At 40.7% G+C, this 13,033-nt stretch overlaps 1 protein-coding gene across 1 annotated transcript; it reads left to right on the forward strand.

Moving 5' to 3' along the window:
• Nucleotides 1-301: 301 nt before the first annotated feature.
• Nucleotides 302-12,556, forward strand: cstf2 (cleavage stimulation factor, 3' pre-RNA, subunit 2; the record flags this gene model as incomplete). The annotated part of the gene is made up of 13 exons (XM_083891582.1): nt 302-398; nt 625-703; nt 2,648-2,817; nt 2,948-3,084; nt 4,555-4,674; nt 5,589-5,711; nt 5,933-6,056; nt 7,324-7,383; nt 9,281-9,380; nt 10,816-11,018; nt 11,135-11,259; nt 11,863-11,946; nt 12,380-12,556. 13 exons carry the CDS (start codon nt 302-304, stop codon nt 12,503-12,505), a joined length of 1,548 nt encoding a protein of 515 aa, XP_083747708.1. The 3' UTR covers nt 12,506-12,556.
• Nucleotides 12,557-13,033: the final 477 nt, after the last annotated feature.

Below are 13,033 nucleotides of genomic sequence, written 5' to 3' on the forward strand. Positions count from 1 at the left end.
AACGTTTGCAGCCTCTCGCATTGTTGTGGGTCACAGCCGGAACAGAGGGCAACAGCGCCCCCTATTCTCCTCGCCAGTTTATCTCTTTGACTGTGTGCGTCACCGCAGCCGATTTAAAGACAGACATCGATCACTGTTGTCGGCTCATTTCTAAAGTGAAGACGCAGTGGCGTGTGTTGTCCTCAGGTCAGTGTCAAGTTGTTGTTGTTAGTTTGATAATCAATCGTGGCGGAACCGTTCTTTCTACCGGAAGTCACCTTCCTCTAATTTCCCCGGTGTCACATTCTTTTCTGTCCCCAAAATGGCGAACGTAGCAGCCGCCTCCATCGCCGCTGCAGCCGCCGCTGCCGCCGCAAACAGAGACCCAGCCGTGGACCGCTCGCTACGATCCGTATTCGGTAAGTGTTTGTCCGCTCCTGTCTTCGGTGCGAGTCGTTTGACCGGTTACTTCATCGTAAACCGGGGGAAAGTAGCAGCTAACGGATGAATGCTTGCTAACTTTACTGTGTTAGCATGACAACGAGGGAGGGAGAGGGCGAACAGCACATTTTTACAATGAAAATCAAAGTTTTGTTTTATTGTCTCCAATTAAATGTTGTTTTCGCCTGTCTGTGTTTATGTTAGTGGGAAACATTCCGTACGAAGCTACGGAAGAACAGCTCAAAGACATTTTCTCTGAAGTGGGACTTGTTGTTAGCTTCAGGTGAGTGAAAAGAGTCCCACACACTGAGCACATCCATGGCAGACATACATAAATACAAATAAAGCGTATCGACAAAGTACGTGCCCACCAATATTACTATTATTATTATTATTATTATAGTATCTTATTTATTTTATCTAAGGGGTTTCAAACTGCCACTTAAATAGCTGTGTTTGTTGTTTATAGATTCATTTTGCATCATTATTATGTTGTATAATGTGAACTGTATATTCTTCTGGGTGAAAACAAACGCTTTTATTGTAGAAATGATGCGAAATATCGTCATGAATGTCGTTATTGCATGAATCATTATACATTACACATACAGTATATATACATATATATATGTATATATATATATATATATATATGTATATAGTGTATACAATTCAAAAGTACTGAAATCAATGATAGATTATAATCTTACAGATGAAACTGTGCTAAAGAGATGTTGATTCAACTGTATGATACATTTAGAATGACCTCTTTATCTGCATGTATAACTCCTCACTTAGTAAGATGGCAATTAGTTATTTTCATAATTGATTAATCTATTTCACAGTTAATCAAGTACTTGTTTGTTTGATAAGTCTTTACTAAACCTGGAAATGATGATGAGGATGTTCTAAAATGTCTTGTTTTGTCCACCAACCACAATAATTCAGTTTTAATCATTTATTTGTTATATGGAGCAAAGAACCCAGGAAATATGCGTAGGAAAGCTTGTTTTAGTTACACTTAATTAAACCGATTAATAATCGATTAACCAGATAATCGCTGCAGCCTTGCTACGTATACAAGTTTTCGGACAATGTTTTCTTTCATTTTGTATTCAGCTCCATTTGCAAGGTCACACAAAAACGCCCACACACACAATTATTCATATTACAGTGACACATGTTACCTTGTGTCTCATCAAATACCAAATCAGCCAATCACATGCCACTAATTTAATGCATTTCGGCATGTTGTCAAGTTCAAGACGGCCAACTGAAGTTCAGCGGTGTGATTTTAAATGACTGTTATTATGGCGTGGGTGTTGGTGCCAGACTGGCTGCTCTGAGTCTTTCAGGAACTGCTGATCTACTGGGATTTTCACGCACCATCTCATGGGTTTACAGAGATTGTTATGTCTGAGAATAGAAAATGTGATGATGTTGGAGAACAATGTACAAACTGGCAGCAGCGACACATTTATTGCAACCAGAGGATCATCTCTTAACACACAGCACATCACAAGTTAAGCCCAATTTATACTCCTGCGTAAAGTGCTCTGCTTAGGCTACGCAGAGTCCTCTGCGTCGACGCAGAAACTGTCGAAGAGCCTCTGCGTCGTCTCCGGGTGCGCGGAATATTTTTTAAGTGTCCGTCACTCCGTCAAGGGACAACGGAGACGGCAAGAGCTGCGATTGGTCCTCAGGACAGGCCGAGCGAAGCTGCTCTGTGCCGGCTCACAGTGAGCACCGAGCGTCCACAGAGGCGGAGCTGATCCCCGCCGACTTCGTCACTGCCAAACTATAAATACGTCATATCTTAACACACACAGCACATGTTTAGACTCTAAATGGCCAATTTCTCGCCTCAAATTATCTTCAAACTGCGTTCCGGGACACAGAAAAGTGACAAACAGCCACTGTTTGTCACTTTGTCTGTCAACAACAACAGTCTTTCTCCCTCGGACGCCATTGCTCACTGTAGCCAAAAGCACAACAACCTTGCGCAGCGACCCCTACTGATCGGGCGGGAAATTGCAGCGCCTATCCGTCACCACGACGCAGAAGTATAAAGGCTCGAGTGGTTAAATCAAATATAACTACTGTCTGAAAGGTAATGAAGGAGACGCGTTGATTCAGCAGTATTATACTTTTAAGCTGCTTTCAGACATGCGCTGTATATGAGAAAGCAAATACCTGATGAAATGATTCTCCACATGTTTTTTCTCAGGTTAGTGTATGACAGGGAGACAGGGAAGCCAAAGGGATATGGCTTCTGTGAATACCAAGACCAGGAGACGGCCCTCAGTGCCATGCGGAACCTGAACGGTAGAGAGTTCAGTGGTCGCGCTCTCCGTGTGGACAACGCAGCCAGCGAGAAGAACAAGGAGGAGCTTAAAAGTAGGTCATATGTATTGTTTGGTTTTATTTTCGCGAGGTGCCGTCTTTTATGTCCTGTATTTATGTTACATGCTTCGGTGTAATTATAAAGTTTTCTCCCTCTGTTTTTTTATTTTATTTTCATGCTCAGGTTTGGGAACAGGAGCCCCCATCATTGAGTCTCCTTATGGAGATTGTATCCAGCCGGAGGAAGCTCCAGAGTCCATCAGCAGAGCTGTGGCCAGTCTCCCGCCAGAGCAGATGTTTGAACTTATGAAACAGATGAAGGTAGATTTGGTTTTTAAAGAGTGACACTTTGAGTTTCCTCTCACCGCAGGGATCGCTTTATTTCCAACTTGCCCCTGTAGACGGTTTGAATTGATTAACTTTGCATTTCTAGAGACTAGTTAATTACTTTTATTGAGCTTTCCCTCCACTCTTTATTTAGCTAAATTGGGTGTTAGGAGGTGCGCTTAAAACTCCTGACTTCACTGTAACAGGCAGTTATGACGCCTCGTGCTTGGCATCAACGTCTCTGTCTTTACAACTGGTGTGTAAGTGGTATTTGTGGAATACATTGATGAATTTATGCAAAGTGTTTAGTAGTTTAACAGAATTCTTAGGCAGCCTCAGGAGGGTTTAAAAGGCGGGAGTAAGTGATAGTTATTCAGTATACTTTTTTCAAATTAAGACATTATTGACTTGTGGTCCATTAGCTGAATGTTGTTGCTCTGTATTTGGGGAAACAGGACGACAAATGGTCTTCGGGTGAAGCCCAGGAAATGGGATTTAGATAGCAGTTGGCCACCAGCAAGGTTATAATAGTTTGGGAGTTTTCATTAGTTTTCAATTATACGTAGTTTTGACTTTTAGTTTTTTTAAATTTTAGTTTTAGGAGCAGCTTTGCTAGTTTTTATTAGTTTTTTTGTAAATGCTTAGTTTATTTAGACTAGGGGTCTGCAACCTGGGCCTCATCATCCCCTGCTGGGGCTCTTTGCAGTTTTGGGAAAGAAAGAGAAAGTTGATTTTATTTAAAAATGTACATTTGTTCAACTGCTCATTAATGCAAATAATCTGCCAATCACATGGCAGCAAGATAATGTATGCAATGCTTCAGGCAAGGCAAGTTTATTTGTATATTTGCTTTACATAGAAGCATAGAAAAAAGACTTTTATACAGATATAAAATATAAAATAAAAAACAAGCAGGTAAAATATATATGCAAAACACTAATAGAAGATTAAAAAAAAAAAAAAATTACAAAGAAAATGAAAATATAAAAGTAGTATAAAAAGTATTAGAAATGACTCAACTGCAGCTGCAAACAGAAAAGGTGAGAGTTGCAGCAGACCTGAAGGGAAGGAAGTAATTTTATTTCCATACATTGTTAGCATCACCTTTAAATATCCTACCTTTCAAATGAAAGTATTATATTATACAAAATACACGTCCTATGACATGTATATGCAGTATAATGCTCTCTAAGGCTGTGCTGTGCAGATCGTCACAGCTGGCAGTCTGCTTCATTAACACACTGCAGACATTTTTCCTCCGACTGGGAAAGTGCTTTTTTTTTTGCACCAAAGCTTGTGTTAGCTGTGCAGCTCCATATGCTCAATCAGAGTGTGAATGATCTAGATACCACAGCTACTGTTGCTCCTCTTTTGTTCAACCTGTCAAGAAGCAAAAACGTAGCAAACGATGCAATATTTCCCGATTCTATTTGATGAAAATGTGATTTCTCTCTCTCTCTCCAGCTGTGTGTGCAGAACAGTCCCCAGGAGGCGAGGAACATGCTGCTGCAGAACCCTCAGCTGGCGTACGCTCTGCTGCAGGCCCAGGTGGTCATGAGGATCGTTGACCCTGAGATAGCTTTGGTATGAGAAGACGTTACTTTTATTCAAAACTGTAGCATCACTGGTTCACTCTCTTGTCTAATCACCGACTTCTCTGTATTTTTAAAAATCAGGCATTAGGCAACTTCAGAAAAGGGGCGGGGTTAATTACAGTTGACCTAGTAACAAGTTTGCAGCGAAACACTGTACATGCGGGGACCCTTTTCACCGCTGCACCACATAGCTGAAGACCGTAGTAATTGCAGTAGAGCTGCAACTAGCGATTATTTTCGTAATCAATTAATCTGTCTGTTATTTTTCTCTTAATTGATGAATCGTTTGGTCCATAAAATGTCAGAAAATGTTAAACGTTGATCAGTGTTTGTCAAACCTGGAAATGACGATGTTCTCCAATGTCTTGTTTTTGTCCACAAACCAAAATTCAGTTTTAATGATTTCTTTATGTGGAGCAAAGAAACAAAGAAAATGTTCACATTTAAGAAGCTAAAACAATCAGAAATCTTGTTTTACTCATGAAAAAAAGCTTCAAACCGATTAATTGATTAACAAAAATAGTTGTAGAAGTGATCGATTGTTTCAGCTCTAAATCCGAGCAGTGAGCAATTTCCTCTACTACCTTAACATAAAACATGGTACACATACACTCGCTCCCTCAGTCAGGATTACATGATGGAAACCTTTTTCAAATGAAGGACACGGCATACAAATACTATGACATCATTTATGTCCCTGAAGACCAAACCGAGGCAGAATAATAACATAAATAACAACAACAAAAATCACCAAAAGTCACGCGCGACAGCTTTGAGGCAAGGTTTGAAAATCATTGACCTTGTCGTTTGTCAATAAACGTGATCCATGTTCTGTACTCGTGAACCAAAACACAGGTGTTTTTTTTGTTTCTTTGACGCTTTCATAAACATGTCCATGTACAGAAAATGCTGCACCGTCAAACTTCAGTTCAGCCTCTGGTTCCCGGTGGACCGGGTGCTGCGGCGCCGCCAGTCAATCCACCTCCTGCACAGCCCAGTGTGCCAGTGTCACAGCCGCAGCCTGTGGTGAGTGTAGAACACTCTTCACTGGTTGAACTTTCTGTCTGTGTTCCTTGATTCATTTAGTAATCGAATAATAATCAATTAATCGATTGTTTCATTGGAACTGAAATGTATACATTACCATCACAATATCTTGTCTTGTTTCTGTAAACATGGCTCTAAAGTTAATGTTTGTTGATCCTTTTTGTGTTAATTATTTATATATTTTTTTGGAATATCATCAGCCTGGACTGCATGTCAATGGAGCCCCTCAAATGATGCAACCCCCCAGTATGGGTGTCGTCCCAGGACCAATGCCTGGACCGGGACCTGGACCAGGACCAGGAGCGGGACCAGTTGGACCTCCAGGTAACCATCAGACTGCATCAGCAACTGATCGAGTTGTGGTCACGTCATCGCTATGATCATTGGTGGTTAATGTGACCTCAAATTGATCACTTAAAACCTTATTTTATCCAGAAAAAGGCCACTTTTTTTACTGCAGCACATTGTGCATAAATACATTTGTTCTGTGCTTCTTATCTCCTCAGTTGAAGCCACACAGCTGTCATGAGCTGTAGCTCATAATCCTCTCTGTATAAGAAGAGTCTCACTGATAAATACAGCGTTTAGATAGATAGGTTTAAGGATTATGTCGTGTTTGACAAACGCTTTTTGGCTTCTGATACAAAAGAAACTTCAGACGTTTGTTTCGAAGAGAATCGCAAACATTTGATGCTCTGTAAAAGGCTTTTCTGCATTTTGCAATTTGAATTCTAAATATGCATACATGTACACGTGATATCTTCACAAAATCACATCAAAACAAAGCATCCATGCTTTTTGTTTTAATAACAGTATTTTCTGCTTAAAGCAAGTTTATTTTAATTGACATTTGTCGTATGAAAATAAGAATAAACCATGTCAAAGCTGGTTTAGTTGACAGCAGCATAACGCACACATTTATCTGTGTCAGTCGGATCAAGCATCCATAGCCGATTTAAAACATGCATAAAGTTTTGAGTCTGTGGTCAACGCTTTGCCGCGAGGTGTGAGCCTTTGTACCGATCCACGTTTGCACACGTGTGTTTTCAATAAGCGATCGATGTGATCGGCCTTCATTAACCAGCTGGATCTACCTCAGTCCTTTGTAGCAGCAGGATTTTCGTCACAAAATGCTTCGTGTCCGCCGAATGTGGCTCAATTCACATGCAGCTGCGCCACCTCATGTTGTCATTGCTATTTTTAGAAGCGTGCCGCGGGCACCCAATGGCAGCATTGTGCTTTATCCATCACTCATAGCTGCAAACGAATAGCAATGTGTTTCTTAGTGGTGGTAGCAAAGATTTCAGTTATTTCTCCTGTTAAATTCATTTAAAAGAATCTATTTATATACCTCAAAAACATATTTTTTAGTTGCCAATTGATGTCTCCTTGCACGTCATGTCTCACTGAGATCACTAGGTGGCACCAGAGGTTTGCCATTCGCGGAGGTTCTTTCAGACATGAAAAGTGTTTTTCATGTCGTGTTTCCCCCCTCCTCACACCTCCCAGTATTTAAATCTGATTCCATGTGTTTCACGCTCCAAACTCCCATGTGATGCTTTGCCCTCTTTTCACTTTAACGCTGGCTCAGGAAACCTTCAGCATTCTCCCACAGGATCTTCTGGCCAAGCTGCCATCGAGCGTCCTCCAGGTATCGCTGTGTTCCCTCAGTCACGTCGTCGTCGACGTCGTTGCGGCTGCTATGCAGTGGCATGTGTCATCGGATTGTGTTGCAGATCTGAAATTTAGCGCTCGATGTGTGTACAGTATTTATTTTTAGACGGCATGACGGTGCATGTTAACTTCTAATGAACCATTGTCAGGACATCGTCATGGTCGATCCTGTTTATGCAAAGGTTATGTAATGGAGCATAAGCAGAGATAATGTTGCATGCCAACAGACTCAGGTGTGGTGCTATTGCATGATGAGTGTGGTTTTAAGTGAAGATCATTGTTGCATAGTACATAGTGTATTTATTGTTGTGTAAATGGTTGATGTAACCTTTAGCAGATAAACGGATCATCGCTTGTTGTTGCTGAGGAAAAATAATGTGGCCTTTTTGACCAGGCAGCTGCCAATCACTGGATAGTTTGTCTTGATTAGATATTTGTGCTAACGAGCAGGTTAATGGTTTTACCAATTATTTATACGATAGAATACAGCTGATATTCTACGGAAGAGGATTAGGGCCACACAGGGAAAGAATATAGAGTTTTAAAGTTGGGATTCTGAGTTTAAAGTCGGGATTCTGAGTTTTAAAGTCGGGATTCTGTGTTTTAAAGTCAGAACTCAAATATTTTTTTCATGTGGCCCTAATCTTCTTCTGTAGATTCAATATGTATGAATTAAAAAAAAAAAAAAAAGACTGGGTTGGGGATGAATAAGCATAGATAAAACTCTGTGAAACAGTCTTGTGATGTTTCCATTGTTTAACTGTCGCATGTATAGTAACCTATAGTAGCCGAGTCAGCTACACATGAGTGACATACAAAGAGCTTTGAGCCCTGAAGAGACTAGTTAACAAGTTGGACTGCATTGTCGTTAGCACAAAAGAGCTCTTTAGATACTTCTGTTGCACCTTTTAGTTTCTGCAGAAGAAGCCGGAATTGCACCACAGGGCCTCGTCAGCTCAGCACAGCAGGTTGTGCTGTCACTCAGGCTGACTGGATCATTCTTTGTCTCAACCTGCACGAGTTGTGCAGAAGCCTGAAAACGAGCTTGAGAAACACTGAACTCAACCATCAGATTACAGTGTGAATGAATATTTGATGCTGTAAATGTACTATAGTTTCTACTTGGGCTGGTAATTCCCGGTCAGGTTTTTATGATATAAGTTATAAAAATACAGGTGAATGAGTCAGTCAAACCTGATTTAACCACGCCCACATAGTGATTAGAAGAGGTCCAATCAGGAAACGGCTGTGTAGATGTTGTGTTGTTACCCAATGTGATGTAACATTGGAGGAAATGAATATTTCCTGGTCATTGTTGTGTACACACTTACTGTAAGTCTTCTTCATTGTGTGAGCTGTGTTCAGAAGGTGTTTTTGTTCTGTGGTTTACTCAATTGAGTAAAACCACCAATTAAGATTGAAGATGTATAACAAATTATACAGGAATGAAACGCCAGCACACACTCCATGTGTTTCCTGTCCTCCTCCGTTGTGGTGTTCTCGTAGATACAAGGTGCAAATGTTGTCAGACTGCATTGTATCATGTCACATGATGTAAAACCTCTTTTAGTTTAATGTGAGACGAGGTTCTCTGGCCTGATTCCCTGTGTGTTGTGACGTCACAGCCTTGTGTCTTCATAAACTCCTTACATGTTGTGATTGTTGCCTCAGGTTTATCCTGAGGCAACAATCACATCTCCTTTATGATTGTGTGTGTGTGTGTGTGTGTGTGTGTGTGTGTGTGTGACTTCCCAGCCCATGCTCTTAGATTAGTCATGAAACATTTCCTGCTCAGATAAAGAAAGAAAAGAAGAAACTATGTGTCTTTTACTGTTGTGTATTTGTGTGTTTGAATCTGTGCTTTTCCCTGTCAGGACCTGGTGGTATCCCGCCCAGAGGCCTGCTGGGTGATGGTCCTAATGACCCGAGAGGAGGAACACTTCTGTCTGTCACTGGAGAGGTCATAGAGCCCGGGTGAGACTTTATAGTCCTATCACGCTACATAAATACTCACTTTTTGGTTTTAAAAAAGTAAAAAAAAAAAAGATTCCAGAATTTTTACCAAGCTGCAGATATACTCTTCTGTTGTAAAGTTTGTCTCACCTATACAAATGTTGTTGTTTTCCATTAAAAGTCAGACTTTTATTCATCAAAAGAGTTGCAAAATGAATGGAAAATATAGTCAAGACATTGACAAGATTAGAAATAATGATTTTTATTCAAAATAAAACTGTTTTCAGCTGTGCTAACATCATTGCACAAGTGTTTTCTAATCATCAATAGTCTTCTAACACCATTAGCAAACACAATGTACCATTAGAACAGTGTAAATGTGCCTCTATACACCTATGTACATATTCCTTTAAAAACCAGATGTTTGCAGCTAGAATAGTCGTTTACACAATGTTTAAACTGTATTTCTGATTCATTTAATGTTATATTCATTCATTAGTATAGCGAGTATGTGAAAAGAAAAGAATACAAATACCAAATTCATTTTACAAGATGTCATCATTATCTTTCATAAAAACACTTTTGTTAGATGTGTTTTCTGGCAACAGCAGAAGGAAATGTTCTGCTTCTCTGATGCTTTTCCTGAGAACATGTCAACCACCAAATATGTGTCTCGATTCCTAAGAACAAAAACCACTTGTAACTTTGGCCAACACTCACATATGACCTGTCTGAACTCTTAGCTGAGGCTACATGGCAGCTCCACCTCAACACCAACCCCCCCCCCCCCCTATACCTGGCCCCACCGATAGCAGGTGGACCACCACCAGGCACTGCAAACCTCTTAAGGAATAATTTTAATACATTTTTTGAAATTCAGGAAATGATCCATTTTCCCTGATGCACTTTGACAGTGAGCTGACTTTCTTCTAAAAAAAAAAAAGTATCTCAGAATGACTTGAAATTCACCATCATAATAGTCGACATCGCCCTGAACAAGGATCCAACGAAAATATTTGCAAATCTTTTAAGGAATAATTTTAATGAATTTTTTAAAATCAGGATTTGATCCTTTTGCCCTGATGCACTTTGACAGTGATTAATTAGTCGTTTACCACATTAACAATGTATAGAGTGTATATCTGATTCATTTAATGTTATATTCATTCAAAAATAAGGATATTTCCCCAAACGTCTGAATGGTAGTGTTCTACTGTAGGAGTTAGTTTAGTGAGTATGTGAAAAGAAAAGAACACAAATACCAAAGACATTTTTCCAGATTAGATCATTATCTTTCATAAAAACCCTCTTGTTGGATGTGTTTTCTGAGCAGCAGAAGGAAATGTTCTGCTTCTCTGATGCTTTTCCTGAGAACATGTCAACCACCAAATATGTGTCTCAATTCCTTAGAACAAAAACCACTTGTAACTCACATATGACCTGTCTGAACTCTTAGCCGAGGCTACATGGCAGCTCCACCACAACACCAAGCCCCCCCCGTACACATGGCCCCACCGATGGCAGGTGGACCACCACCGGACATGAGAGGACCACCAATGGACATGAGAGGACCACCCATGGGTGAACCACGCAACATGATCGGTGACCCCAGAGGACCCCCGATGATGGAGCCACGGGGACCTCCGATGGAAACCAGAGGTCATTTTTTCCAACGATTAGACCCTGATACTGTAATCAAAGCGTCACAGTTTGTCTTTAATAATTGAATAATTTGAAGCCTCGTGTTCACGTCAGCGACTTGTGTCCTTGTGCAGGTCGTGACCCGAGGGCGATGGACGCTCGCGGGCCGGTGGCGGCGCAGAGGGTTCCCATGGCGCCAACGATGCAAGGCCCCGTTCCTCACGGGATGGGTCCAAACGCTCCTCCACCTGGACGACCGGTAACAGCTGCACATGCACGCAAAACACATCCTCAATTCATTTTTAAAAAAAAAATATCTATATTTTTTTCATTATTACATAATTGATTGAGGAATAATCTGTAGAATACTCGGTTACAATAGCAACATATTCAATAGCTGCAGCCCTAGGAAGCTACATTAAATCAGCTAACATCAATGTTTGCGTTAGCGTGTGCCCGCGGCGTTAGCATTAGCAACTGAATGGTTTGGGCTCCGACGCTGAATCATTGAGGACGTGCTGTTGTGGTTACGCCAGTTGTTGTTTTCCTGGTCGGCTTGTTGTTGAAGCTTGAAATGTTTCCACACTTTGGACATTTTCTGCCTTTTACGTAACAGCTGAAATCCAGATGTGCGTCTGCTAAAACGGTCCGTGTGGAACAATGATCCCTCTGAACACGCAGTCCTATTTTGTTTTAATGATGTAGTTGGACGCAACACGGAAGACGCTCTCCAGTTTGTTGTGAAGCTAGCTAATGGTGTTTTTACTTTGTTTTTGAATCCGATAAAAGTCTTCTGAAACATACTGCAGCAGTTTTAGGGACATATGTTGATGGTGTGTGTGTGTGTGTGTGTGTCCTGCAGGGTCCTGGTATGGCCGGTGCTCCCCCGTCAGGAGGCGGCTTCAGTCCAGGCCAGAGCCAGGTGTCCTCACAGGACCAGGAGAAGGTGAGTCATTTTCACTACAGTGTCTATATCTGGACTTTAATTGAGATTTGTTGACCGAACAAATATTTGTTTGAACAAAAATAAGATCCTTTTAGTTCACCTGGTCTTCTTTTTGCAGTCGAACATGGAGCAAATTTCTGTTCTCAGGACGAACAAATGCCACAAAAGCATCATAGTTGGTTACCCAGCCTGATATCTGGGCTTCTCTATGACTATCTAAACATTTCATATCTTAAGATTGTTCACCTGCAGATACATATAGAATGTCACACCTTGTTGAGACGCTGAAGGGAAGTGAAACTGGAACTCACCTTAAAGCAGGAATTTCCTGTGTAAAAACACTTCTGATTTTCCTGTTTCTCCTGCACTGAAACCAACAAGTGAAAACAGTAGAATTGAACTCGTCTGACGCTTTTCCTTCCCTTTCTCCCAGGCCGCCCTGATCATGCAGGTCCTGCAGCTGACCCCAGAACAGATCGCCATGCTGCCTCCAGAGCAGCGGCAGAGCATCCTCATCCTCAAAGAGCAGATCCAGAAGACGGCAGGAGGAGCACCGTGAGAAAGAACCCCCCCCCCCCCCACCACACACTTTTTATAAGGAAACTCTGATTCTCTCTTCATCCTCGATCATGAGATGCCTCCTCTTAGTCTGAGTCTTTGTATAGTTCTTCTTTCTTTTTTTTAAATCAAATTGTCTGTTTTCTGTATGAAAGCTGAAATGTGACGTGTTTCTGGGAAAAAAAATAAAACAAACAAAGAAAATAAACCACATTTCTTTTACATTTATTCACAAGTAGCTTACAGTTTATGTAACAAAGGCTTAAAAAAGAGCGAGACGGTGACCAAACTGTCCTTCCTTCTGGTTCAACTAACCATTATTTTCCTAATCGATTCATCGTTTGGTCCATAAAATGTCAGAAAATAATAACAAAAAATAATTTGACGAAAAAATAGTGGAATGTTAAAAATTTGGAGGGAAACATTTTAAAATTTTGAGGGAACATTTTTTAAATTTTGAGAAAAAATGTTGAGAAATGTCCTTATTTTTTAAGGAAAAGCACTTTTTTTCAATGAATATAACATGAAA

Source organism: Microchirus variegatus, assembly GCF_963457635.1.
Source record: "Microchirus variegatus genome assembly, chromosome: 6".
NCBI classification, from domain to species: Eukaryota; Metazoa; Chordata; class Actinopteri; order Pleuronectiformes; family Soleidae; genus Microchirus; species Microchirus variegatus.